General features: G+C 39.3%; 1 protein-coding gene across 9 annotated transcripts in view; it reads right to left on the bottom strand.

Annotated features, from left to right (window-relative positions):
• Positions 1-4219: 4219 nt before the first annotated feature.
• Positions 4220-26869, bottom strand: part of LOC127451338 (trinucleotide repeat-containing gene 6A protein-like) — a 54194-nt gene continuing 31544 nt past the window's right edge. For 5 of the 9 annotated variants that reach the window (XM_051715938.1, XM_051715934.1, XM_051715936.1 and 2 more), the window contains 21 exons: positions 25019-25336; positions 24176-24223; positions 20106-22679; positions 17681-17890; positions 17348-17511; positions 16769-16846; positions 16596-16647; positions 16367-16494; positions 15353-15499; positions 15121-15252; positions 14469-14606; positions 14289-14363; positions 13648-14086; positions 12875-13012; positions 12596-12757; positions 12309-12449; positions 11736-11843; positions 11441-11650; positions 11014-11081; positions 10758-10897; positions 4220-8692 (listed from right to left, as the gene is read on the bottom strand). In XM_051715938.1, coding sequence (XP_051571898.1) covers positions 8317-8692; positions 10758-10897; positions 11014-11081; positions 11441-11650; positions 11736-11843; positions 12309-12449; positions 12596-12757; positions 12875-13012; positions 13648-14086; positions 14289-14363; positions 14469-14606; positions 15121-15252; positions 15353-15499; positions 16367-16494; positions 16596-16647; positions 16769-16846; positions 17348-17511; positions 17681-17890; positions 20106-22679; positions 24176-24221 — 5526 coding nt within the window. In that variant the 5' untranslated portion in view covers positions 24222-24223; positions 25019-25336 and the 3' untranslated portion in view covers positions 4220-8316. The remainder of the gene's footprint in view (positions 8693-10757; positions 10898-11013; positions 11082-11440; positions 11651-11735; positions 11844-12308; positions 12450-12595; positions 12758-12874; positions 13013-13647; positions 14087-14288; positions 14364-14468; positions 14607-15120; positions 15253-15352; positions 15500-16366; positions 16495-16595; positions 16648-16768; positions 16847-17347; positions 17512-17680; positions 17891-20105; positions 22680-24175; positions 24224-25018; positions 25337-26869) is intronic. The other 4 variants (XM_051715941.1, XM_051715939.1, XM_051715940.1 and 1 more) reach the window with 4 other exon arrangements.

The raw sequence follows: 26869 nt of genomic DNA, 5'->3' as shown, positions 1-26869 counted from the left end.
GGTTTTTTGCAGAGAATTATGATCCTATACACAGATGAGCTCTGTTAAAGACTATTAAAATAGTCTTGACAATTAAGCAGTTTGAATCTTTCTGATCACCAACCCAACACTTGTCAATATAGATGAATAGATCAAATCATTCGTGCAGTCCCATCTACAGACTGACCCATTTAAAATGAAAGGACAGACCCAGTTAACATCAATTAACCAGGTGAAGAGCAACTCCACCCTCCGCTCCATTAAACAAAATATATTTCCTTCAGTCTTTCACTTTTGAGATCCTTCAATAATTTGGATTTCATTGATATTTGGCTAAATGTCACTTTCGTCACACCTGTCGCCTTAACCACAACCAGGCTTGAAAGGTTACTTCAGATAATAGAGTGCTATAGTGCCCGCCCACTTTTTCAGTTGTCTGGGTTCCGGAAGTATTTATCCCATTAATTTTTTCAGTAGGCATTTCATAAAATCCCTAAGAAAAGTGTTGTAAGCCATGAACCATACCAACCAGCTCCAAGATGAATCACAACATTACACCTTAAAACATATCTGTAATTTTAACAGGAAAATTATGTAAAAATGCAACAGTAAAAAAAAAAAAAGAAATGTTATTGGTGGTGGTAAAATTTTTTTTAATATAAAATCAATGTTTATTGCATTATTTTAGTGTCACGTGTTACCCTGATGGTGTTTTGTATTTGTTGGGTAACACTGTATGTATTAATTATTTCTCCTGGAAGGGACACTCGATGAACTGTGTCATCTTGTGGCCGTTTGTAGTTACTACAGTGATTTAAAATACATTTTAAAGTGAAAAGCAGACTTTTATATTTCCAGAAGTTTAAAATGTCAAGTTTATAGCATTTAAGAGTATAAATGGTAGTAAACCGTAGGCATCAAAGTGACATCCCGTTGGTAACCATAAGGACTTAAATACTGATCTGTTTCTCACCCACACCTATCAAATAACTTCTAAAGACATAGATTTAACCACTGTAGTCGTATGGATTACTTTTTTTTTGCTGCATTTATGTGATTTTGGAGCTTCAAAGTTCTGCCCACCATACACTTGCATTGTTTGGCCCAAAAGAGCTAAGTTTTCTTCTAAATAGCTTCATTTGTGTTCTGTAGATGAAAGAAAGTCATAGACATCTGGGATGGCATGAGGGAGATTAAGTAATGAGAGTATTTTTATTTTTGGGTCAACTATCCATTTAGTAATTATTTTAAACACAAGGGGTACCTGTAACGGTTCGATTTTCTGATATAGATCAGTTCTGTTGTCACTGTGATTGTCAACTAACAAACACCATGAGTGTTCAACATATCATACACCAGAGATGTGTTCATATACAAGAGCGATATATCCAAAATTAGCACCAAAAGCCTTTCAGTGACAAGTCGTAAACATTTGGTCATTTGAAGGAGTCTAAACGCCGCCACTTCATGAAAAACTGTTATTTTTTTCCCCCTGTAAATACTGTTGTCATGAAGAGTACATATCTCTGATGAGATATTCAAAAGATTGGACAGATTCGCGCCGTGTTAATTGAGACTGCGAGCGCACACATGTACTGTGTATGCACGCGCGCGCAGACCGACCGTCGCTCTCATAACAGCCATGCTCAGATATTATTTGTTGTTTTTATTTATTTATTTGTAACATCCTCTTTAAGTTGAATTCCCCTCTAATGTGATTAAGCAATGTAGAAAACATACAGATTTGATAGGCTGCTAATAAATATATTTCTGCTGATAAAAATTTCGGAGTAGCGCTGCTCAACAAAGTTGTTCACATAGATATCTACACATAGATACCCCATTCGACCGCTTTGGACATATCAACTTTTTCGCCATCTTGGAACGGTCAACATTTCGCTGCGTTCCAAATAGAATCGGATGTGGGATATTCCACTTGATATCTCCGATCTCCTACCATAAAGGTATTCCATTCCCAGATGCGCCTAAGATGACTTGTAAGGAAACGAAACTGTAACGCTCCCGTTACCTTAGCAGGTGTTCGGCTATCACAGAGACGTCTCCTAGCAACTTAGTTGATAAACAATGCTGAAGAGCTAACATTTGTGCTACAGGTGTACGATTTTCAAAAGAGTGTATAATTTACCATGTTTTGAACACCTGCTACACTAACGTTTGTTAAACACGCTTTAATATCATGTAATGTAGGAACGTTGACTCATTTATCGATATTATTTAATACAAGTGAATGTTTATAACTTAACTTTATAACTTTAGTGCATCTTCCTGGGTGCCGACATGACAGTGTGACGTCACACACCTTCATCTCAGCGAAATTGGAGTTAAAAATGTCTGCACAACTTTCCAAGTTGGAATTACCACTTCAAGTGGCTTTCCATTGCACTTTTCCGAGTAGGAAGTTGGAAAATCCGACTTTCCGAGTTGAATGGAACACAGCATAATGGTGTGTTCCATTTACCTCAGATGTCGGAGCTGGGAATGACGTCACACCCGAGTTGACCTTGTTCCAGTACACAAGTTGGAAAACCAAGATGGAAGCGTCTAGGCAAACCTTTGTTGTGCTTGTGTAACGGTGGCCATCTGATAGATAGCTGTGTAATGTGTATAAACCTCACTCTCCTGACCTCAAAAGGTGCACTTGCGACTGACACTAGAGGCCGTAGCCTTTAGCCTCCTTGTTAGCACACCCGCCTCTCATGCCGGAGATGCTGGGTCGAGTCCCTTACGGAGCGGGTAGAGCAGGAGCGTCACAATGGTGCCGTGACCTGGATGGGAGTGAGTGTAAAGGTGTCCAGCTGATAGATAGCTGTGTAATGTGTATAAACCTCACTCTCCTGACCTCAGAGGCTGACGCTCATGCCCGAGACGCTGGTTCGAGTCCTGTACGGAGCGGGTATAGCAGGAGTGTCACACTTGCTCTTTCGGAATACAAACAGGGTAGGGGAAGTAGCTATTGTTAGCAATATCAGTTGATAAAAAAGTGGTATTTTGCACAGATAATGCCGAAGTATTTTGTCCAGATACAGGTTGGATAGTACTGTGTGCACCACTGAGTTTATTGAGACACAGACAAACAGAAGTGCTAATAAATAATATATTACTAATGTTTCACTTACTGTTGATGCGCTGAGCGGCCATTTTGGATTCTGAAGTCGGGGTTGTTGCAGTTCCTCTGAGTTTCCGAGTCGGAACTCCGACTTGAGGGCGTTCCAGTTAAAATTTCCAACTGGGAACTCGGAATTTCTGACTTCCACAAGAACTCACACCAGCCACAATAATGCTTTTAACTGAAAATCGTTCTGCCTGTGGTTGTAAGTCAAGTCAAAATGTATTTCTATAGCACATTTAAAAGCAACAGAGTTGCACCAACGTGCTGTACAAAAAAAAAAATCGTATAAAAATCAACTGCCAAAGACTTGCAGATGCATGGTTAACTGCTTTCGTGTGATTATGTATTGACTTTGACCTTTCCAATATGGCGGAAGGCTTATGTATAGCATCCCAAATGAACAGCCGCTGAGGCATCTGTTTTTTTTTTTTTTTTTTTAAATCTAGATGTTTATTCTTAGTGCTTTTTTGAAAAGAAAAACAGGTTCAAAGGTTCAAATTCTACATCAAGTAATTAATTACTTGTTTTTTGTGCATTAAGAGTACTCGACTACAAAATTACTTGAAATTCCCAGCCCTAGAATTTACGCTCAGTTGTCACTGAAGCACTTCTTTTTTTTTTGGGAGAACATATTTCTATGGTCCTGTGTGTAATAGTATTATTTTTACCCCATCTCATTTCACCTTGCACAGAGGAAAACTTTTAGCAATTTAGCCTATAAATGTGTGCCCTGAAGGAAGTAACAGAATGAAGTGGCAGTCTTCATAATGCTCAAAAAGCATTTGGATAAAAAAAAAAAAAAAAAAAAAATTCTATTAAATTTAATCTCAAAAGCAAGAAAGTTTAAGAAACATTTTAAAAAAACAATTATAATCGGTAAACTTGCGTATTATGGTAGCTAAACCTAAAGGTACCTCAATATACCTCTTTGGTGATGTGTAACTTTAATCCTTGACACTGGTTCAGCATATATCTAGATCGTTAGAACTAAGACTCTTCTGTATTTGCATGCATTATAAAAGTTAAAAAGAAAATGAGTTAAATTTATGGGTATACACAGTAAAAGTATGATTAAATAGGCGGGTTATAAACAAAGCACAACTCTGCACACCATGTCACTGTTAGGCTTTATTGCGGGTTGTACCCAAATTAAACAGCTTTGTATTCTGATATCAAGATCAGGACTTTACAAACAGTTATTATCAGTCTACAAGTACAGCCAACAAAAGACCTAAAATCTACTCTAATCTCAACTACCTCGTTACATATGCACTTAAGGGTACTACAATTGAAAACCAAGCAACAAAGAGAAAAATATTACAGCATTACAGGAAACATTCATCACTACACATTTGAGTATCTACCATGTATTATTAGACTAAACCTTGTGTCAATTGTTACCAATACAAATAAGGATTGTCCTTCAAAAAGTGCAGTTCCCCAAGTTAAAATTCTAAAGATGACCCCAGGAAGACGCTGAAAAGAACTTCCTGCTCATTAAGTAATCTTATTGATGTTTATTTCTAGTCATTTTCAAACAGTCTAACAAAGCAGTGTGCATATAGGTTACATGTGAGCAAACTATTTCTTGACAGACCTCTAGAAATGTTGGAGTTGAGAATTTGCTATTCCACAGACCATTCTGTAAGGACGGCCGTGAAATGGAAATGTTAATGCACCCTTCATTTGCTAAAACTGGCCAATTTGTGACAAAAATAAAATCAATTTCAATCATGGCACATCATTTTTTTTAATCCTACCACTACTGTAGTTAGGATTTTATTAAACAAAAGAAAGACACAGAAGCCTCACCATACACTGCATAGACTTTCTTAGAATTTCCCCATGGTGGAAGTTTAGATTTAAACTCACGTTCATCCATTTCTTGTGCTGGTTTTTCTAAAGCTTTTCAGGGTTTATAATGACATGACAGCAATACTCACAGTTTAAGTCAATTGCCTTAGCACATTGTTCAACAGTAGGAACCATTTAAAAGACATGGGTATATTTGCTCACAGGATAAATCAAAAAAGAAATGACATTTTGAGTACAAAAGTAGAATGTCAGGCCAAGTAATTTTTTCCCCTCTACTTACACCTGGCTATAAAAATGGGGATTGTACATTGCTCATGTATATCCTCAAAACATCCATTTTGCAAGTGACTTTTGAAGCATATACATTGTCCAGCTTTTACAAAAGAACAAGTCCCTTTCCTCCCCCTACTCCGTAATTTGGCATGACAGTGAATCATCAAAATGTCTAAGCATGACAGTTCCAAAAACAAACAGCTGCACATATATTTAAATAAAATTAAGAGGGGGAAAAAGTAAAGAAAAGAAAAATTAAAACTGGAAATAAACTGGGTGCCAATGGCTTTTCCCTATGCTTTCAAAGTTCACTTCAGAAAACAATGCATGAATAATAGGGAAATTAGCAAGTTTACAAAGACAGCAAGGAAGAACCTATTCAGAACCATTGGTAAAGCTCAGCACCAACCTTCCAGACCATGACTTACTAACACTACCATGGACACATACAAACATGTAACTCTAAAAGACTTGGAGCAATCCACATTGAGGGAGTAAATAAAGTCACGGCCATCTAATAAGTGATTCCTGCAGTTATACGCCTTCAAGACAGACTGCATTAATATACAAGAGGAGAACACTAGGGCTCCAGATGAGCAGGAATGGAGTGGACCACTCTAGCACGCAGGCACAAACACGTGCTGTCTCACACCTTAATCAGTATAGAAAATGTACATGAACAATAAGAGACAAACAAAAAGGCAAAGTCCTTGTCCAAGCCATCCAGTTGTCCAAAGCTACACTCTGCCCTCAGAACACAAAATACAGTACAAGCTTTTTTTAGTTCATTATATACACCAAGTGCAATTCCAAAAATAAATTTTCGGCTTTTGTAATATTTTTTTCTCTCCAAAACGACCTCTTTTCCAATGTTTCACTTTAAAATGTATCAAACAAAAATGAGATAAGCCAGGTATGGAATTAAGTAAACAAATCCTTTGATTGAAGTATATTTGGTAAAGCAGTTATTTAAAATGGTTCAATACTGGCACACAACCATAAAGTCAGGGTAATACTCAGGGTTTTGTACTATTTGAGTGATTAAATATGGATAACTTAACACATCAAGCAAAGTTCTACTTCTAAAATAAAATTAAAATGGAGAAAAACAGCTTAAACATATTAAGGTCCATGGCTTAGCCTAATGCTGACATCTTTCTCTCCCTCTCGCTCTTTGAAGCGTTTCATAAATTGTGCACCTAAAATATAGTACAATAAAAAGGTAAATAATCTGTAAATCTATGCACTTTATTTAAATGCAAGTACTTAAACTACCAGCAATAGATTACATTCACCTCTGATTTAGCCTTCCTTGGCCACAAGTACAGAGGCAAGCCATTTTCAATGACAAACCAGCTTTGAGGAAGGGGGGGGTGTCGGAGGGGGAAATGGGGGGAAAAAAACAAAAAATTCAAAATAAAATGATAATGAGCAGCCAAAACATTGATTTATTAATATTGTAAGGAACTTCAGATTAACAACCAAACTGTACACGTTACAATCATTTTCTATTTGTAAACAGTTAAAAGCCACTTGACTTGTTGCATCTTCAGACACAATTTGAATAAAGGCAATGAAATGTGGATGACTTTTGCACTGTTAAAATAACCAAAAAATTATGCTCTTTAACACCAGCTCTGGTGATAAAGAAAAAAATATATAGAACAAAATGTATATGCAAATTATCCAAAACATTACTTCAGACAAAGCGATTCTGTAGGCCGAGTCATTGGCTACAGTATGCATAGTTACAGATTTCTGCTTTCTTATGACATTGACAGTTACTTCAACAATCACAGAGCGAAAAACATTGAGCCACTCAGTGGGAAAAGGGAAGGAGGACTAGATAGTGATTCAGCAAACCATATCCACTCATTAATAAAAAGACAGCATATTTGAAAAGAAGTATGTAGAATGTCTCCAGCTTAAAGCAGTTATTTGGCAGAGAAAAACTTACAGAGCTATAAGTAGTTTCAGTGCTAAAAGTTGGATTTACCTACAAGGAGTTTCTATGGGGGGAAACTGGCTATATTTCCTGAGAACCATGCTGGTTATTTAGCAGACAAGAGGAATAGATAAAATAACCAATGACATGGCCAAACACTGATCAGTATTCCCAGAGATAGAAAGCTTCGTCTTTATCCTCAACATTTTCTCTCTCTCTTTTTTTTATTTTTTATTTTTTATCATTTTTATGAGTTTTTTTATTATTAATATTTTTTTTTTTTTTTTTTACTTTTCATTTAAAATAAAGGAAGAATGACCATACTTTCCCCCTCAAAAAGTTTTGTAAACAAGAGGGCACAATGTGACGCCTCCAAAACAAAATTGAAAGCCTATTTTGAAAGTGCTGTTCCCCCTGGCTTGCAGGTCGGGTTTGCAAGTCACAGCTGTGGCTACAGTTTCTTACATTGCAGAGCTAAATTCTTTAGTTTTAAAACAAAATTGGTGCAATACTTATTTCTGTAATATCATCAGATAATCCTAAATCAGAATCTATATCTTCATCTCGAACTCCACAATACCACAATAAAGGTAGGCGTACATCAAGGCATAGTAGAGTGTACACTTTTAAGAACATCCTTGAGTAAACAACTACACTGGAACTGTCGGCTCCCTCCATATTGCAGATTATACTGAGAAAAACCACATTCAGTGCAAAGTTAAAAAAGCTCAAACTCCAACATTGTCAGCAAACAAAACGCAAATAATAAAAATAAACTAAACGAATTGGAATTCAAATAAACATGATGAAGAAACAGATGAGCTCAACTGAAGCTTTTTCTGTATGAAGAGCACTACCTGGAAGTGTAATACATCCTTTCACATTATAGAATTGGCCTGCATGATTCAAGTATTCAAACTGATATGTTTTGGGCTAAAACAAAGTGGACATATGTGCAGAAGAAAAGTATGTAACTTGTTTCTACAGGGTGACCCCGCATTGTTTTTTGTTTTGAAAGTGAAGAAAGTCTAACTAGTGCCAATTGATTTTTTCATATATGATATATATATGGTCATATGAATATGATTAACTATTTGACATTGAGGTCACGGGTTTGTTTTTTTTTTTTTTTTTTTTTTTTTAATGTTTTTTAAGTCAGAAGGTGAAAGATGCACTACATTGACTCCCCACCTCCTGTCAGGTGGTCAACAGGAAGGAAGGAGCTGATGGGGGAGGGGCAGTTGATTCCCCCTCCCTCACTGGTACTAGGGCTCCCCCACAGGCTCGTGGAGTAGTTGGGAACCCCCCAGAGAGAAGAGCCGTGCAGGTCTCCGCTTCCAGCTCCTGACAGCCCACTGACGTTCCAGTGATTTGGATCAGTGCGGTTCGGGAAGGGGTGAGAACCCTCAATGGATCCGATCCGGTTCTGAGAAGAACCCAGCGTTTGCCAGCTGGGAGAGGCAGTCATTGACTGACCTTGTGCAAAGAAACTATTAATTTCCTCTTCACTAGCAAACTCTGCAAGAATAGTAGTGTTCCCTAAAACACACCTGAGGAGGAAAAGCAGAGCCTTCATCAGTACAGAGCCTCAACTATCACAGTGTGTCTGAACTCCAGCATGGTAAAGCTGCTTTGAACAGAGGTTGCCGTGATATTAAACTATTTCATCCTTAACACACTAATCATCCATGCAAAGAGTAACCAAAGTAATCTGGCTACTGAATTGCATAAGTTAACGTTTTAAAGAAGCTAAATATTGTTCCAAGATGACAGTCAAGTCCTTAACCCTCTGATGAATATTTTACTAAATCACAAAATATTAAATCTGGCAACAGTTTATAACCAGGTTTTATGTGTTAACAATAGTTTAAGTTAATAGTTATAATTGACATGAACCATGATTGATTAAAGTCTTTATTTATCTGGGTTAATGTCAAAGAAATAATTCGCCCAAAAATTATATATATCTAAATATTTACTCACCCTTATGTCGTCTCAAACTCGTATGACTTCCTTTCTTTCACGGATAACAAAAAAAGATATTTTGATGGAGATTTGATTTCAAAATTTCAAGCTCCAAAAAGGACAAGGCAGCATAAAGGTAACCCATAAGGCACCAGTGGTTTAATCCATGTCTTCTGAAGTTATCTGATTTGTTCTGAGAACTGATCAAAATATAACTAATTTTTCACTATAAATCTTGACTTTAACAGTCTCCTTGGCGATCATGATTTTAAGCTTGATTACTACACCTAGCACTCTGCGCATGCATCATGCGCTAGTAAGGAGGCATGGAATTAAACCACTGAGTCTTAAGCCCAAAGTATACTTCGATTTTGACATGATTGCTTAGCGTTTGCGCCTAATCGAACTCTAGTCTGTCAAAGTATACTTCATTTGACTGTGCGTGCATACACAGGTGGTTGGGCACTACGACTGCTATGGGACACTGGTCTATTTCTCTTCAGGAGTTTAGACCCACAAAGATGTCTTTATATTCCTTCAGACTCAAGTTATACAAATGCAGGTATCTCCTGACCTCCTCATAGATATGCTCGTGACGATCTACTACTACCTTTGTCTCGTGATGTTTAGCAGCTAATACATCTTCTACCGCTTCTTCATGACAGCTATGGCTCAATTGTGAATTTTGCCACTTTGTGGACCCAGTAATTAGTCTAAATAATTCTAGGTGCATGTGCATACTGTGCGTTCAGAGTATGCACAGTTAGAAAAACCGGGCTGCACGCGTTCAATGCTCCAGCACTTTGCTGATGACTAAATGTGCGTCACGCATCCTGTACGCAGAGGCTTAGTGTTCACGTCTGACCAAAGTATACTCTGGGCTTTGTGCATTACAATTATGCTGGCTTTATGTCCTTTTTGGAGCTTGAACGTTTGGTCTCCATTGACTTGTATTGTATGGTTATATTTTCACATCATATCTCCATCAAAATATCTTTGTGTTCCATGGAAAAAAAGAAAGTCATAAGAGTTTGAGACGATATAAGGATGAGTAAATGATGAGAATTATATTTTTTTGGTGAACTATTCCTTTAACATCTACATGTACTATAAAAACATTTCCAACTTTTAAAATGTTAAAATTAACATTAGTTAATACATTGTGAACTAACATGACCGAACTACATTTATACATTTAACATTAACCAAGTGTAAATGTTTGTTCATGATATCTAATACATTAACTAATGTTAAAATACAGAACCTTATTGTAAAGTGTTACCACAAATCGTAATGATTATTTTTTCTTTAAAACAAGAATAATCAGTTAATCCCTAGTAAATATTCAAGAGGCACTTGCTGTATCACCTTTTTGTCAGCCATGTTAAATTAAAAATACAAATGATACAAACATAGAATTATGGATAACGATACGGTGGTCTGGATGGAACATCACACTTTAAAATAGCTTTTAAAGATTTGTCCACTGTAGAGGATACCACAAATCAGAGGGTTACATTTGAGGATTGTACCATAAACTTCAAAATGACAACCATGCCTCACAGGAACATGATATGAACTTGTTTCTTTCTGTCAGAGTAGTTACTGGCATTCATGGTAACACACTGTAAAGCCAAGATATGGACTTACATGTGCAGTGACTTTTGGGCTTTGGCCGCCTCCTCTTTAGAGCTGTAGCAGACGACAGCGTTGCCATGGGGAAGGTTCAGATGGAATGTGATCAGTGGACCATGCTGCATGCACAGAGTTCGCAAGGTGGAGCCATCAATCTGCAAAACATGGCCGGGACTATTGTTACCCAAAACAATAAGTTATATTTGACAATCAAAAAAAAAAAAAAAAAAAAAAAAAAAAATTCTTAACATGAGTCAGAAACTTCCCTTACCTGAGGTGTGAGGTTTTTCAGTACAAGCCAATTCGTTCTCCCTGAGCTGCTGTCACCCCAGCTGGTACCTGTGAATAAAGATTATTCCAAGTTTCTCTTTGTTTAATCTCTATTACATTGACACAATTAATATAGGGTGTTTTCACACTTGCTTTAATTGCTTTGTATTAACCGGAGCTTTGTTAGCTTCCGTGAATTAGGCCGGACTGCGTTCATACCAATTGCAAACCACAGCAGAGTTCACTTGAAAAAGTGAACTGAGGCAAGGTTCGGGTGGGGTTTACTTGTGTACACCGTGGTTCAAAAACCCGAAAACAAACGTGCCGAACTCTGATGTCAAATGAACTCCGGTCCGCACCGAAAGCCAGAGTGTGAAACTATCCATAATGTCTGTAGGTTCAAGGGAATACTATTTAATGTGACTAACCAGAGGTGAATCTGGATTCAGAGCTACCCCAGCCTGCCAGTCTCAGAGAGCTGTTGTCCCAAGATGAGGGTTGTTTCTGACCGGTCAGGCCAGGTGGGAGGCGGGATGGAGCAGAGATGCCTTTCGAAGGGAGAGGAACCTTCCACAGCTCGTGAGCCAAAGAGGTGTTGGTGACTATACCAGGAGACCATTTAGAGTCACTGTTTCTGGCTGCAAGGAGTGAAACAGAGATAAAGCTAGGAGCCTATTTAAGCCTCAGGACTGTATAGCTATGCTTGAGTAGTTGCCCACTTACCTGAAGTGCTTTGTGCTGTACTGCTGAGGGAACTATTGTGGTTGGAGGCACGAATGGATGTCCAGGCACTATTTGAAGGCAGCGTGGTGTTAAGTGATGAGGATGGCCCTAAAAGAAATTTATATTCCACTATAAGAAACAATACATACCCACTTTGTCAAAAAGAAAAAATTGTGTATCACTCCTTCCAAACTCCTTCCAAAACCCGATTCAAACCACATCCATATAACGTCATATATGTGTGCAATGTTATCTAAAATGCCTGAAAACACATTTTCGCTCACTCTCGCCTCTTACAGCAAACAATGTGCCATGTACTATGTAGTGAATTAGTGAACGAGTCAGTGGTTTTGGACACAATTTCCAGTTGTCATAGGAGAAAGTCTCTTGACATTCCGCTGAGACTTGACTACACTGTCTGAACAAATGGATCAGATTTCATCACTTGCAAAATGGCAGTCAGTCCTCAAAATCAGATTTGTAAACCAAATTGGATTTCTGTGCAGTGTGAATAGCCTTCAGAAAATTATACTGATAGTTGACCTTTACATTTATGTATAATAAACCGCTTACCATTGTTTCTGTCCCTGAGGTGATCAACATCCCGGACTGTATTAATGGAGAGATTATTAATCACACTGCCAGGAGTGACAAATGGGTCAGTTTCAGGATCAATGTTTGGATATCCTTTCCAGGGCTCACCAGGACGGAATTCTGCCAATCAAACATGACTTTGTGAGCTTTGATTCATTCCACAATGCCACACTTTTTGTTCTTTGTGATATTTTTATTTCAATATAAGACTTAATTGAGATACGTGGGTCATCTATAAAGCATGTATAGAGTGACTGCATCCAAACCTGGTGGCCAGTTGACATTAGTGGAACCATGAGGTGATTTGGCACGGCTGGGCCAGCCATCTCCCACAGAGCCAGGAGGACTAATGGGAGCATTACTGGCATTGATGAAGTCATATGGACCAAAGGGTGAATCTTCAAGCCTCAGGCCAGATGTTATAGCACCTATATCAGGAACATATGCCTCAAATAAGTCTCACATTTTCACAAATGCATTTGATAAACATAAGCTAACGCATAGTTTAATTACAAAAAAAGGAAACATGAAATGGTGAAACTCACCAGATTTGCTGGGGTTTTGATCAAGTGGCGAGTTGACGGAAATGTCCATGGCAGTCCACTTCTTTAGACGGGACTGTGGCTCCTTAAAACCAACACTACTGATGTCGAGGTTGCTTACATTCAAGTTTGAGTTCAAGCCTAGAGGAACAAACCAAAAGAATCATTAAAGTGTTTTATGAGAAAAGATCTCTTTCCAGAAATACTTAATTTCATTTAAAGATCTTTTTCAGTATGCATGAATTCACAGCAGCTAAAAAAAGAAAAATGATTCAATAAATGGTAACCCTTTACAGCACTTATTAATCTTGGTTAATGTTAATTTGAATATATACCAATACATTTTTAAAAGTACAAGTTGCACATGTTAACATTAATGAATTACAAACCAAAATGAACAATTGCACTTATAAATTAACATTAACCAAGATTAATAAATGCTGTAAAAAATATTGTTCATTGTTAGTTCATGATACCTAACCCTTTTACTAATTTCAACAAAATGTTATTATAAAGTGTTACCCAATAATTTTTAAAACACCCATTAAAGGGGGGAAACATGGGGAGCAGCAGCACACAAAGAAAAAATAATTATGATCTTATGATTGTCAAGCAGCAGAAATTATAAGTAGAAGCACCATACATATGCCAGCCAAACATTGGATTCTCAATCAAATACTAAGGGACCGAACTTAAAGGTCTGCAAAATTGCAATTTTTCCAATATAAATAAAATGCATTGGGAAATTTGTTTGGGACAACAAAATGTGTATTCACCTCTTGCTGGCAGAGAGCTGCTGTCAGGACAGAAGTTCTTTCCTACCCGAGGGTTGATGGGAGAGCCTGGCACCATGTGGCCATTGCTCAGAGGAGGGGCTAGGAGGCTATGACTTTGTCTAATGCCAGCTGACTGATAGCCTGACATGTCAGAGGCAAACATCGTGTTGGGCTTGGCAGCTTGGTGCAACATTGAGTCAGTCTGGCCTAAATTAAGATGGGGAGGACACCCACCTAAAGGGAAATTACTGAACGAGCTCAGGGAATTTTGTTCTTTCTGCAGGTCAGAGGCATTGGGGGGCATGAAGTTCTCCATATAGGACTTGAAGCTGGGCTGGTGCAGTGAGGGTGGCTGGGGGGAAGTCTGCTGCTTCCTCAGGGAGGGATCGAGATGACGGGAAGGCTGGATCATCTGCTGGGAAGGGCCCAGACCACGACCCTAAATAAATCACATATGGAAAATGTCAAACGAGCTAAGAAAATAAAACCAGGGATTAGAGATGGAACTAACATTTTTTTTTTGCAGAATGTTATAGAATACAGAAACAAAGTCCTATTATTTGTTCCAGAGTGAAAAGGTTCTTTTTAAATGCTGGTCACCAGTAAATAGAAATCATAAGTGGGCCAAAATAATCACAAACCTGCTGTTCCTGTTGCTGTCGGCTGTTAACAGGCATGGCTCTCTGGTTTTGCGCTTTTTGCTGAAGGAGGAGGCGCTGGAAAAAAGAAAAAGAACTGTAAATGTGGCTCAGAACACCACAACTTATCACTTAAATCTTTACAAAGCTATTACTAGAATGCACTTGCAGTGAGATCAATACCTGTAACTGATTAATCTGAGAGAGTTGAGAGAGTTGGTTGAGTTGGGTCAGCTGGTTCAGCATAGCCACCTGCTGTGGGCCAAACAGAGGGTTCAGACCTCCATTATTGGGAGAGTACTTAAACAGGGATGGCGGGACCTGACAAAAGAGCATACACATTCGTTTTGAATCTGCATGGTAATTTCTATCTAAAAATAAAGATGTAAATAAACAAATATGGTTTATTTATATAAAATGTATAGGCTTTTTAGATGTTCCAAATTAGTTATTGAAAAACAATTATTTAGCCATTTATCTCTAGAATATTCGCAGCAATCATCCATTAGCCAGTCTCTTTGTGAATGGACACAAAACAAAAACACAAAAAAGAACAAACAAAACTAAAACCAAACAAAAAACACAAACAATATGGTCCTCAAATCATCATTTTGATGGCTTAGCACTAGGAATTTTCAGCCATGTGTTTGAATTTGTAACAACTACAATAAAATAAAAACATGAATGAAATCATATTTACACTGCAATTGTAACCATGTATTATGTTGCAAAAAAGTTATCTGGCAAGTAATTCTTAGCAAATCTACTCATTTGGCACTTGGCAAGTATTTTGGACCCTTCATAGCCAATTGTGCCTACTAGGCACTGGTCTTACCTGAGAGGGCAGTAGTGGAGGAGGCACTTGGTTGCGTAGACTGGACTGAGTGGAGTTCAGAGGTTGTGCTGGAGGCTGCTGGGTGTTCCGGCCTTGTGCTGCTGCATTACTGACACCGTACATGTTTACATTCTGCAAGCAAACACAAACACACCATACATGAATAATGAGCATCCTGCTGTCCATTTCATTCACAGCTTCAGCACACAGGGAGCAGTATGCACTAACTCACCTGCCTAACAGAGGCAGAGTTTGGATGGTGAGGCCCTGGCAAGCTGCACTGGCTTGGCTGTGCATTATTTGTTGGGGAAAAGCTGATATTCTGCATGGAGTTTGGGGACTCTTCTGCTACAGAGCTATCATATACAGGCATTGAAAGCTGAAGCACAACCACAGGCCAAGCAGAAAGAGTAGCAGGACAGCAGTGAAGCAAGAGTGGTCAAAGTGGACACCAGGCCACCAGAGAAAGACATCAACAGCCACAAAAAAGAAAAGAGAAAGGCTATGTTAGCATCCTCTTTGGCAAGTAACTAGACTGTTTTCTTAAACTGTAATTAGTTAGGAAAGTAATAGAAGGTTATACACAGAAAAACTGGGTTAAGGAAGAAAGGGACTAAGACTATTGAAGACTTTTTAAATGTTTAAGATCCCATGAAATTGCTTAACCAGTTTTCTGTGTTTACAAATTTCCTATGAAACAGAAGCTGAGGCAGGATATATTTATGGGTTCACCCCTTTTTTTAAATAACTTTTAGTCATGTCACAAACGTGTACCATGATTTGCTTCTTGCTATTGCTTGTCAGAGGCAAGTGGTATTAGGGAAAGGTACAATAGCTATGTTCAGAGTAGCATACTACTCTATATATAAACTAACAGATAAGTATGGTAGTATGCTATTCCGACTGTAGCCATTCTCATTCTAGAGAGCATTTACTTGCACTCAGGGGTGTTTCCAAATTTTGGCCAAGAGGAGTCAATATTTTCCCAGAAGAGAAAGACTGTAAATGCTAAATGAGTAGTGTATTTATATTTACAGATCAACTTTCAGGAGTTCACTAACATATAGTTGTCTCTCAAAGCAAACGTACATGGTTTGGTTAGGGTTAGTACTCTAATTGCGCTTTCATGAGATCTTTAAATTAAATTCTCCTCCCATAGAGGGTGCTAAAGTACCAAGCAAGCAAAAGTAACCCTGTGGCAAGTGAGGACTCCATTAAGGCTATATGAGAGTAGAGAACAACTGACCTTATCCATATAGGGATTACGGTCTATGGACGAGTCTTTGTGGATCTGGTGGCGTGAAGCAGGGTTTTTTCCGTACTCTCCCATATTAAGAACATGCTTGTCAACATCCATGCGCTTATCTGTCATTCCTGCAGAAGAGGAGAGGGATTTACAGATGCTAGTACTCATGAAATGCAACAGACACCACTCAACAATTTCAGCCCTGGAGCAGCATGTGAACATGACATACCTCCAGGCATATCCATCTTATTGCTCTTCAGGGAATCTTCAGAGGAATCCCTCTGTAAAATGACACAGAAATGTCAGCTTGTTAAAGAGCAACTTTCTGCTACAGAAAGGATTTCGCTTGTATTCAATAAAAACAGATTTCACAGATAATAGTGTAATAATATTGAACCTTACAGTGTAAATGTTGTTGAATTTTTGTACAAACTGATTCATCCACAGAGAATCATCCTGTTTGTTGGGTCCTTTATTCAGCTAAGGATGAGAAGGGTGAAATTGTTTTTTAAATGTACAAAAGTTTTTAACTCCATTTGTCCTTTTTTGCAATTTGATAACAGTAATTTCACTGAACGAGTGTTTAAATGCACAATCTTACACCAATTATGCTAAATAACCAGACAACATAAAGGTCAAATGCCTTAAACTCTGTTCTTTTATCGGGGAAGGTCATAAATGGCTTTAGCAAAACCAGATCGGTACACCTAGATTTTTGCCCATTTCACCATGACAGGGTTATTCAATGTGTGCATGTCTTGTCAGAATGTTCATTTATATTTTGATGTCAGAACAGGACACAACATTTTAAAAAGATCTTAAAATTGCATGTAAACATGATTTTCTTGCATTGTTGGTTTTTTTAATGAGTTGATTTGATTAATTACCAGTATTTTGTTGTACATGTAAACACTTTTAATGATTCTATGAGAATGGATTACTTGAAGTTTGTCAGGCTAAATCAGATCTATTAATTATTACCTTTGGAGGCATCTTCTTGTAGGACCAGTTTCCAGTTTGGTTTGTCTCCTGTGATGGATTGTTGTTCCACATACCTATCTCTACTTCCTCCTCCTCCTCCCAGTTGGAGTGACCTGCCACAGACATCTCCTCGCCACACCAGTTGTCTTGCATAGGTTTGGATCCTAAGGACAAAATTAAAGAACAAAAACTTGTCATTGCTCATCTAGTTCCATTTAAGTGAAAAACCACATGGAAACAATACTGTCTATTTAATTATATATTTCATCATCAAAGTGAAAAAATATGAATTGTGAATAAAGAATACTCTTTGGCCAAGTAGATGTGACATACCAGACTTGTGCTGTGACTGTTGTCCTACAGCAGCATTGCCCCAGCCACCGCCTCCTGAGTTTTCCCTCCCTGGCTCTTCCCAGCTGGAACCTGAATCAACAGGCTTTCCCCAAGCAGAAGTGCCATTGTCCACTTTGACCGGTGGACCAGCAGGCTCACCCCAGGTAGATGACTCCATTTTTTGTGGTCCACCATATGGCTCTCCCCACCCTGTGATATATATATACACATATATACACACACACACATAAAAACATGATTAAAAACCAGTATGCAAAACGATGTTTGGTTTTGCACATATGGTGGAATTTGATGGCAACAAAATAACACCATGCACAATGTGAGGGAGAGATATTATTTATGTTAATGCATTAAAACTAATACTCTGCATGCAATAAAAATTATTCTCTGTAAACTATACAGAGCAAACAAGAATTAAAATGTACCAGCTACACGGCATATAAAAACCATTGAAATATTTAAAAAATACTTAAAGCAAGGTGGAGTGTTAAGATAAAATCTTTTTACAAGAACAAGGCAATTAATATTTGCTAATAACCCCAAAATGGAACTGGACTGCACTTTCAAATCTTCCTATGGTCCAAATGCAACACTTGCATAAACATGCTTACGTAAGCTTTGTTTACTCTGAAGTGCTACGATGGATCAGCTTACATTTAACCACCGAGGTTTTTGCACTTTCACCATCCAGCATATGCCCTGAATACTTCTGTCAAAAATAGCCCTTGTTCATGTGTGCCTTACTGCTCAAGTTGCAGCCATATGACTGCACCACCGGTCAGAACGTAACCCCAACCTATTTTTCCCTGAGCATAGCTCATCCACAGCCAGTTCCAAATGAGGTGGCAACACAATTTGCACTTCATATTTCCAGTTTAGCAAATAATGCAAACATACATACATACTGTGTGTGTGTGTGTGTATATATATATATATATATATATATATATATATATATATATATATATACACACACACACACACACTGTACTGTGCAAAAGTCTTAGGTACATAAGATGTTTCACAAAAGCATTTGTCTTAAGATGGTTATTTAGATCTTCAACTTCAGTGTCTCAATAGGAAATATAAATGTGATTTTTTTGAAGACATCCTCACTATGCAACATTTTTCACAAGTGCCTAAAACTTTTGCACAGTAGTGTATATATGTAGACACAATGGTCCAAGACATCTGTATAGCGCATGCTTGCATACAAAAATACAGGCTCTTTCGGAGGGAACAGCCCCCCAGAGGTTATTGCTCTTTTATCAGCATCTCGCTGCATATGCATTAGGTACATACTTACAACTGTATTAATAAAGCAAGAGTCCATGTTAGAACTATAGCATGGGTATAGGCAACTTTAAAATGAACTGCACGCATTAACACATTAATTTCGACAGGTCTTATATATATATATACATACACACTAGGGCTTCCGTTAGCTGGTAATTACCGGTTTTGGACTGTAAAAATATCCAAATGTCCAACAAATTCAAACATTGTCAGACACAATGTCCGGTGAAAATATTAACAGGAAGCATCAGCAACCTCTTTAGTTCATGCCACAAGTGTACAATGTGATGCCATCCCAATGATCACGGAGAGTTTTAACTTTCCCGAAGTTTGCGAATTCCTAATCTGCAAGTGCACCACGTTGTATCCCACACATTGGCAAAAGCAGCTTGTGTTATTCTCGTTATTACTGATTCCCATGTCTCGTGTGCCCCCAGTCAGAAGTTTCTCACTTCAGAATCGCATTAAAACAGCCTTGCATTGCCGTCTTCTGGATGAGTACACCACGGGATTGTGAATTTCAAGTTGTAGAGAAACACTGGACATGTTTGACTTCACTTTGGCAGCAAAATGCTTTTGTGCTGCTATGAAAAATGGGAGGAAATGGTAATAATAAAAAGAGCCAAGTATATGTCAAGGTGAGAAATTATATGATGGGCGTTTTTTTATTTTTATGGAAAAGCAGTTGTAATGAACAAACGTTTATCGTTCATTTGACTTGATTGTGTGTCATTATTATATTGCATTATTATGCATCATCCATCAAGAAAAAAATAGCGCAAAATAAAACAGCGAAATGAGATGACCGGATTTTTTACAATTTGTCCGGCAAACTTTATCTTTCCCCGGCACGTTGGACGGCACCAAATTTTTTTGGCAGAAACTGACACACACAAACAAACACACACACACACACATATATATATATATATTATATACACACACTTTCTCAAAAGTTCAGAGCCTTGTCAGTGCAGAGGTATTAGAGGAAAGGGGTGGGCGGGTTGGGGGGGGTGGAGAGAACATCCAGAAAAATTCCAAACAGACGACTGCAACATAAATATAATGGGTGAGTAATGCTTGTCGAGCAAAAAAGGAAGACACCCACCTGAGTTGCAGCTCTTTTCTTTTGGAGCCATAGAGCTTTGGGCTTGTGGGGGCTGAGAAGCAGCCATGCCATCCTGCTCTCCAGCAGTGTTCTTGTTCCACATGTTGACATTGCTGTGGTTATATTTGTTGGGATCTCCCCAAGCTGAAGTACCATCATCAATTTCCATTCTACGCCTGATGGACTCAGGAGATGGCTCTTCCCACCCAGTGGATGATGATTCTTTAGAGGCAGCAGGCATTGGGCCTCCCAGCCATCCTGTAGGCTTGTTCTGACCAGGGGCTCCAGTCTGAGGGGTGTTCCCACTCCTGAATGTTCCCATAATGAATTCTTGGGATTTGCCCCACTCTGAAGAGTTGTTTGGTTTGGTGGCATCACCCCAAGTAGGGTTGGAGTGGCTTGGCTTGATTGGCTCGCCCCAGCCTTGGTTTTGATTGTTGGTCTTGGCTGGCTCTCCCCATCCTGTGGTTGGACCACTCTGGTCAGGAGTGTTGGTGCCTCCGCTGCCTCCCCAGGTGTTACTTGTTCCACAGTGGCCGGGTTCGCTCCAGCCTGATCCAGAGCGGTCACTATCGCTGTCCCAGCCACCAGAACCAGATTTCTGGGGCTCTTCCCAATGGTTTCCCTTTGGGCATTCTCCACCCCATCCCTCTCCAGCAGATGGTCCACCCCATCCCTGTTTTGCCTTCTGTGTGTTATTCCAAGAGGAGGACTTCTCATCCTTGCCACCATTCCATGAGGAACTGCCCTTGTTCATTGTAACGGAAGAGGCTTCCTCCCAACCACCTTGCCCAACTGGGCCTTTGGATTCTCCCCAGCCAGTTGAAGGTTTCTGTTCTGTCCAACCAGACACTGAAGAATCACTACTGTTGGTGCTGGGTCTGTCTCCCCACCCACCTGAATAAGACGCCTGCGGGGGAGCACTGCCCCAGCCGGCCTGTCCATTTCCTGTCTTTTTATCAGAGCTCGATACATCCCAGGCAGTGTTCTGGAGGACTGGTGTTTGTCCCCACCCTGTGTTGGACAAGACCCTGGGATCTACGTCAATTTTAGAGAGAGCTGCATTTATCATCCCCTGTTGATTACCTCTCCTTCGGTTGCTGTTGCGTTGTCCATCAATGTCGCTGCGACCTCCTGAGCTGTCTCCACTTCCTTCACTGCCTGTTGATTTGTTCCATGTGCTGCCTTGGGATGCTTGACCACAGCTACCTATACCGAGAGCATCATCTTCCAACGACTTCCATCCATTTGTTCCCTTCCTGCTCCCATTCGTGCTATCATTGGAATGCTGACTGTTGCTGGGCAAAGTGTTCCACTCCCCATTTGAGACCTTAGTTCCAGTGTTTGAAGAGGATGAAGAAGAGGAAGAGGAGGAGGAGGCACTCCCCCAGGGGCGAGGGATTCCAGCAGGGTCCACAGAGTTACCTGCACGCCAAGACATACTTTGTGAGGTAGTGGACGCAGAGTCCCAACCTCCTCCACGACTGCCCATCCCACTATTATTATTATTCTTTAATGGAGCAGCACTCACAGAGAAGCCATTGGCTCCAGACTGCATTAGAGTTGCATTCACAGTGTCGCCCACAGCTTGGCCTTTAGGGACAGGACATTTTTCCCCAGAGTAATTAGTGCCGGGCGGAATGCCACATGCTGTACCATAAGACCCGCTGTTAATTCCCTCACTGTTGCCATGTTGAGAAATGGAAGTGCCATTAGAGACTGTAGAAATCGGGAGCTGAGGAGAGCCCCCTGTGCTCACAGGCCAGGCTCGGTGCCCTGGGGGCTGTTCATTCATCTGCATTGAACCTGTACAGTTTAATAAACTAGAGGTCATCGTGTTAGTAGTGTTATTTGGTCCATTAAATTCAGTGTTAATGTTTTGAGGCTGCCCACTTGGAACCTTGTTTGTACCATTGACTTCAGCTTCAGATATATTTTCCTGCAGGCATCCCCAGGACATCTTAGAGTTGATACTCTGCATGCTGGGTGTTTGACATATGGTGCTTTGTTGAGAGTTGGTGCCGCCATTACCATTCTCATTCCCCACAGGCCCATGGGGGTTGGGCCCAGTGTTCTGAAGAACAGGCCAGGCACCATTGTTGGCATTTGGGTTCAAAGTGCTTGGATTTATGCCTCCATTGGTTGAGGAACTTTGGGTACCCCATGCATTAATTTTCCCTTGGCTGCCTTCTGCCAGCTTGCTGTTGGGGCCCTCCACAGAGCCCTGACATGTGCTTAGCATCGAGCCATTGGACATACCCCAAGGCCCCTTAACACTCCCATTACCCACATTATTGCTGCCATTTGCAACCATGAAATGATTGCTGCCTTGTCTATTGCCATTGTTGTCACCACCGGTGTTCCCAGATGCCATCATACTAAGATTCTTTTCAGACACAGAGCTGGAGGCAGAGTCAGCATGCATACATTCTGAGGCTAACTCTGGGTCACTACCAGTGATAGAGGGCCAGGTTCCCTTATCTACAATGACTTTTCCCCAGTTGCTGTTAGAGTCGCTGCCAGAGCTCCACAATGAATTTTCATACTGAGGTTCCAGACCAGCGTGTTCCAAACCTGTGGACATAAAGTCAAATCAGTTCTAAAGGCAAACAGAAAAAAAATCCATCTATAAAAGTGAGAAGAAATGCTGTTTTAAAAACAGAGACTGTATACGAGTGTATTGAGTCAAAATAAGTGATTATAATTTCCTTCAACAAGATGTATGTTGGCACAATTTAGAAATTATTCAGAATTCCAAATTAAGTAGGCAAAGACAACTAGGCTAAGCAAAACAAAAATGCCAGAATACAAATACCACCAATATTTATGCATCACAGCTTTTGTTAGAGCTTTGACATTGAATATGGCAAAAAGTAGGCTAGGCAAAAAGTAACAAGGACATTTGACACGAAGATACTAAAGAGTAAGATTTTCAAAACACAGAAAAATTCCTAAATGTGACATACTGATTAACCTCCACTTACCTTATACAATTACCCATAATCTTTAAGACATATGAAGTGTAATACACCCCACAAACAAAAATATAAGAAAAACTTTATTTGGATAATGCACTGGAAACCACACAATTCGATAGACATTTGTTTAAAATCTCACAGTTTGTCCATTTGTGGATTATTTGTCCATTTGTGGATTACTTAACAATGGCTAACTGCCCATAGGCCCTGTCTCAGTCCTGCTGAGTGGTGTCTTAAGCCAGACTAAAACAGTAGTAGAGCTGCCACCATTTTGCAGCAGCAGCATGATCATTCTGCATGCCAAGAGATAAAGGAGGGAAAGACAGATGACCACTAGCAGCAAGACAGTGTGAAGTGTCTCTACAAGTTTGATCATTTTGCATCAATGCAGCAAGTGGCAGCACTAAACCATAATAATAACACACTGCTATCTTTCTTGAAACAAGCCGTTTCTGCTAGCCTGCTCTTGCTTACAGATTTTTCTACAAGATGGCTGCCAAGCTTCCTGGAGCGTTGTTCTCTTGCCAAGTCTGAGATCTTTCTTCCCTGGCTGTATTGTTAACAGACATGGCAAAACAAAGAAACAGACAGTCTCACTGTTAAGTAAACAGTTTGGCTAAAAGTGACATGGTAACAGGAGATTCCGCTGAAGGTCACTGAGGTGACCCCAGTAAAGGAAACTTTCAGTTCCATTTTTATTTTAAAAGCTAATTCAGAAAAGTGTGCACTGTGAATCAGTTGGCAGCACAACAGATTTGGTTTTACATAACACAGGAAAACAGGTTTGGCAGGAAATAAAGGGTAAGTCTGGATACTTATGCCATGACCTTATGACATTTTTTCCCACACGTCTTACAAGTGCCAAAGCATATGGCTATATTTAAAGTGATTGAAAATAAAACTTTTAGTGCTTAAACAACACTGTCTGTATTGCATATTACTGAGACCAATAAGCCTGTATAGAGGAAATTTACCCAATCTACTAAAATATAGATGGCCAAACAGGTCTTTTATGACTTTTGGACTTATCACACATGCCACACAAAAACAGTAATCAATAATGTGTGGTGAGGAAAAAAAAAGGTGCGTCACCTGTTTGGTTAGAGGAGTGGCTGACAGAATCCCGAATGGGAGCCATGCCTATGAAACAAAAGAGCAACACCATGAGACACTCTGACAGGAGGATTACAGCAGGGCAGAGCCTGGAAAAAATAGCTTCAAATCTGCATCTCTGACCTTTCCTAAACTGCAAATAAAAAGTTCACAAACTAAGACTATGACATAAACATCACATTTGATTACTCCTTAGCTATGATCAAAGTCAATCCAAATTCTAGACACACTATGAAAGAAACTTGACTTGCAAAATTTGGAAGCACACAGTGCTCAGTCACCATCAACTGCACTTGGACTTTAAATTAGTGGCCGAATGATATACGTTTTTCAATGGCCTATGCAATTGCCAATATCTAGAGTGCAGAACAGTCTGTGGCTGATGTATTTGCATTAATTATCACTAAAAATTTTACACAACATTTGCAAAAAAAAAATAAAAAAAAAATACATGTATTGTTTTTTATTCATTGAGAAAGCTATTGTTAGATTTTGGAACCGACACAAGCAAAAACTAAAACTTCTGTTAATCGGCTGATGCAGATAATCTCAATGTGGTCCAATATCAGCTGATTTATTGGCTTGGCGATATATCAATCTATCACTACTTTACATACCACCAACAAATTCAACACAATCAACACAGAAACAGTTTGGGCTTTGGAGGAAAAAAAAAAAAAAATACTGTAATCAGACATCTGTCCTTGTAAAAGTAACTTGTATTTCAACATGGGAATGCCTTTCCCTATCAGGAATGGCTAACATTAAAGTCTCCATGCATCTGCCAGTAACTGGAAAGGTCATTTTGCAGTGTAGTGGTACCTGAGAGGTGGCTTTGGGTGCAGTGTAGGACAGCCCTCTCAGTTGTAAGCTCCCCTGTCTGGTTAGAGATAAGCTGCACTAGAGTTCCCAGGGTGGCAGCAAGGACTGTAAGGGATTGCCCACGCTTCAACAGCTGTTTCTGTTTGTGCTGACAGAGATGCGACAGAACTTCACAGAGCGGGTACCGAGGCAGGGCTTGGGGCTGGCCACTGGCTGGGGCCCTCTTGGCATTGCTGATGGCGCAGGTTACAGTGGAGTTGCTGCTGTTTTAATTGGCAGACTGAGGCTGGCTGAATCTGGACTTGATATGTTCTGGCACTGAAATCAAAACAATAACAGGAATTCAAAACTATATTTGATCCTATACAACTTCGCACAATAAAAAGCTAAACTACAAAAATCTATTTTAGCATATTGCCAAAAGGAACTAGGGGTGTAACGGTTAAAATTTCTCATGGTTCATTTTGTATCACTGTTTTGATACAATACCGTATAACTGTGGTACGGTTTGATACTTGCTATGTTCATGGAAAAAAAAATACTACTGTCAAAGTAAGAATACTCAATTTGGTAAACACTTCTACAGGTTTGCCCTTACCAAATAAATCTCCATGGTTTTACTACAGTAACCATAGTTTCATCACTGTATTTTTAGTAAAACCATAGTAACCACAAAATTAACCATGGTTCATACAGTCATGGCTACTACAAGATTACATTAATAAACCATGGTTTCTGCCAATAAAACAATGTTTTGCTGTAAGTGATTTTTTTTATTTTTTATTATTACCTGTCAGATATCAATGAAATAGGTGCCATGAAATATCACACCTGCCTTCGTAACAGCCCTAGGCTCGGAAAACAGCATGGAAAAGATCTATTGTAGGCCGTGGTCAGATCCTTTGTTTAGCCAATCAGAAGACTTTCTGCCTGTCAATCATTGTGTGTGTTGACAGGGTAGCCCATATTTGCTTGTATAAATGCCTGAACATTGTATGCAGTAGGACAGTATAATACTCAGGGTGACCCTACCCCCTCTATCTGCTCCAACACAACTGTCTCTAATTTGTTGGGCTGCCCCTGACCAAAGATTTCCTAGTCGACTGGTAGGCGTTAATTTAAGCCATTAATCGACTAGTCGCACTTTTATGATATTAACTGAATTACATATACATATATATATACACACACACACACACACATATATATATATATGAGGCATCAGAAAATGGTTTGAGTTCCAGGGCTGAGAAATAATCTTATAAGTAACATTGCTAACACTGTTCTACATTACAGAGAAATACTAAACCGTAATAATGAGCCTTTAAAATATAAATTTTACAAGCGCACGCACAAAGCGAGCTGGCGAAAGCGGTAATGATTATGAATGTGTCGGAAAAGCCAGCAAGGAGACTGTCTGAACATTTTGTTAATTTATAGAGAGATGCACATTAGGGTTGTGCCGACAGACGATGATCTCGGGGATCGATGATGGTCAGAGTGATCGCCAATAGCTGATGCCTTTGACGATGTCAAGACGATATTTGGCTTGTTTTCCCATTAATGTATAAAATTATTATTATTATTAGGCTATTGTTATTATTATTATTATTATCAAATTAATATTACAAATAATTTGCCCGCAGACACACGCTTGAAGGAAAACACTTTATAAAATGATTAAGAACAGATGACAGAAAAGCCGTCTATGCGCATGTATGTTTATACGGAGACGTGCAGTCTCGTGGAACACGCGCATGTAAAAGATTCTCACTCTCTTTGTTTCTGACTTCTGATTTTTTTTTTGCAAGAACAGTATCATCTATGAGTGCCGCAAATGACCTCAGACAT

The sequence above is a fragment of the Myxocyprinus asiaticus genome, chromosome 14 (assembly GCF_019703515.2).
Source record: "Myxocyprinus asiaticus isolate MX2 ecotype Aquarium Trade chromosome 14, UBuf_Myxa_2, whole genome shotgun sequence".
NCBI lineage: Eukaryota > Metazoa > Chordata > Actinopteri > Cypriniformes > Catostomidae > Myxocyprinus > Myxocyprinus asiaticus.
Note: the sequence above shows the minus strand (reverse complement) of the source record. Positions and strands in the feature narration are given on the sequence as shown.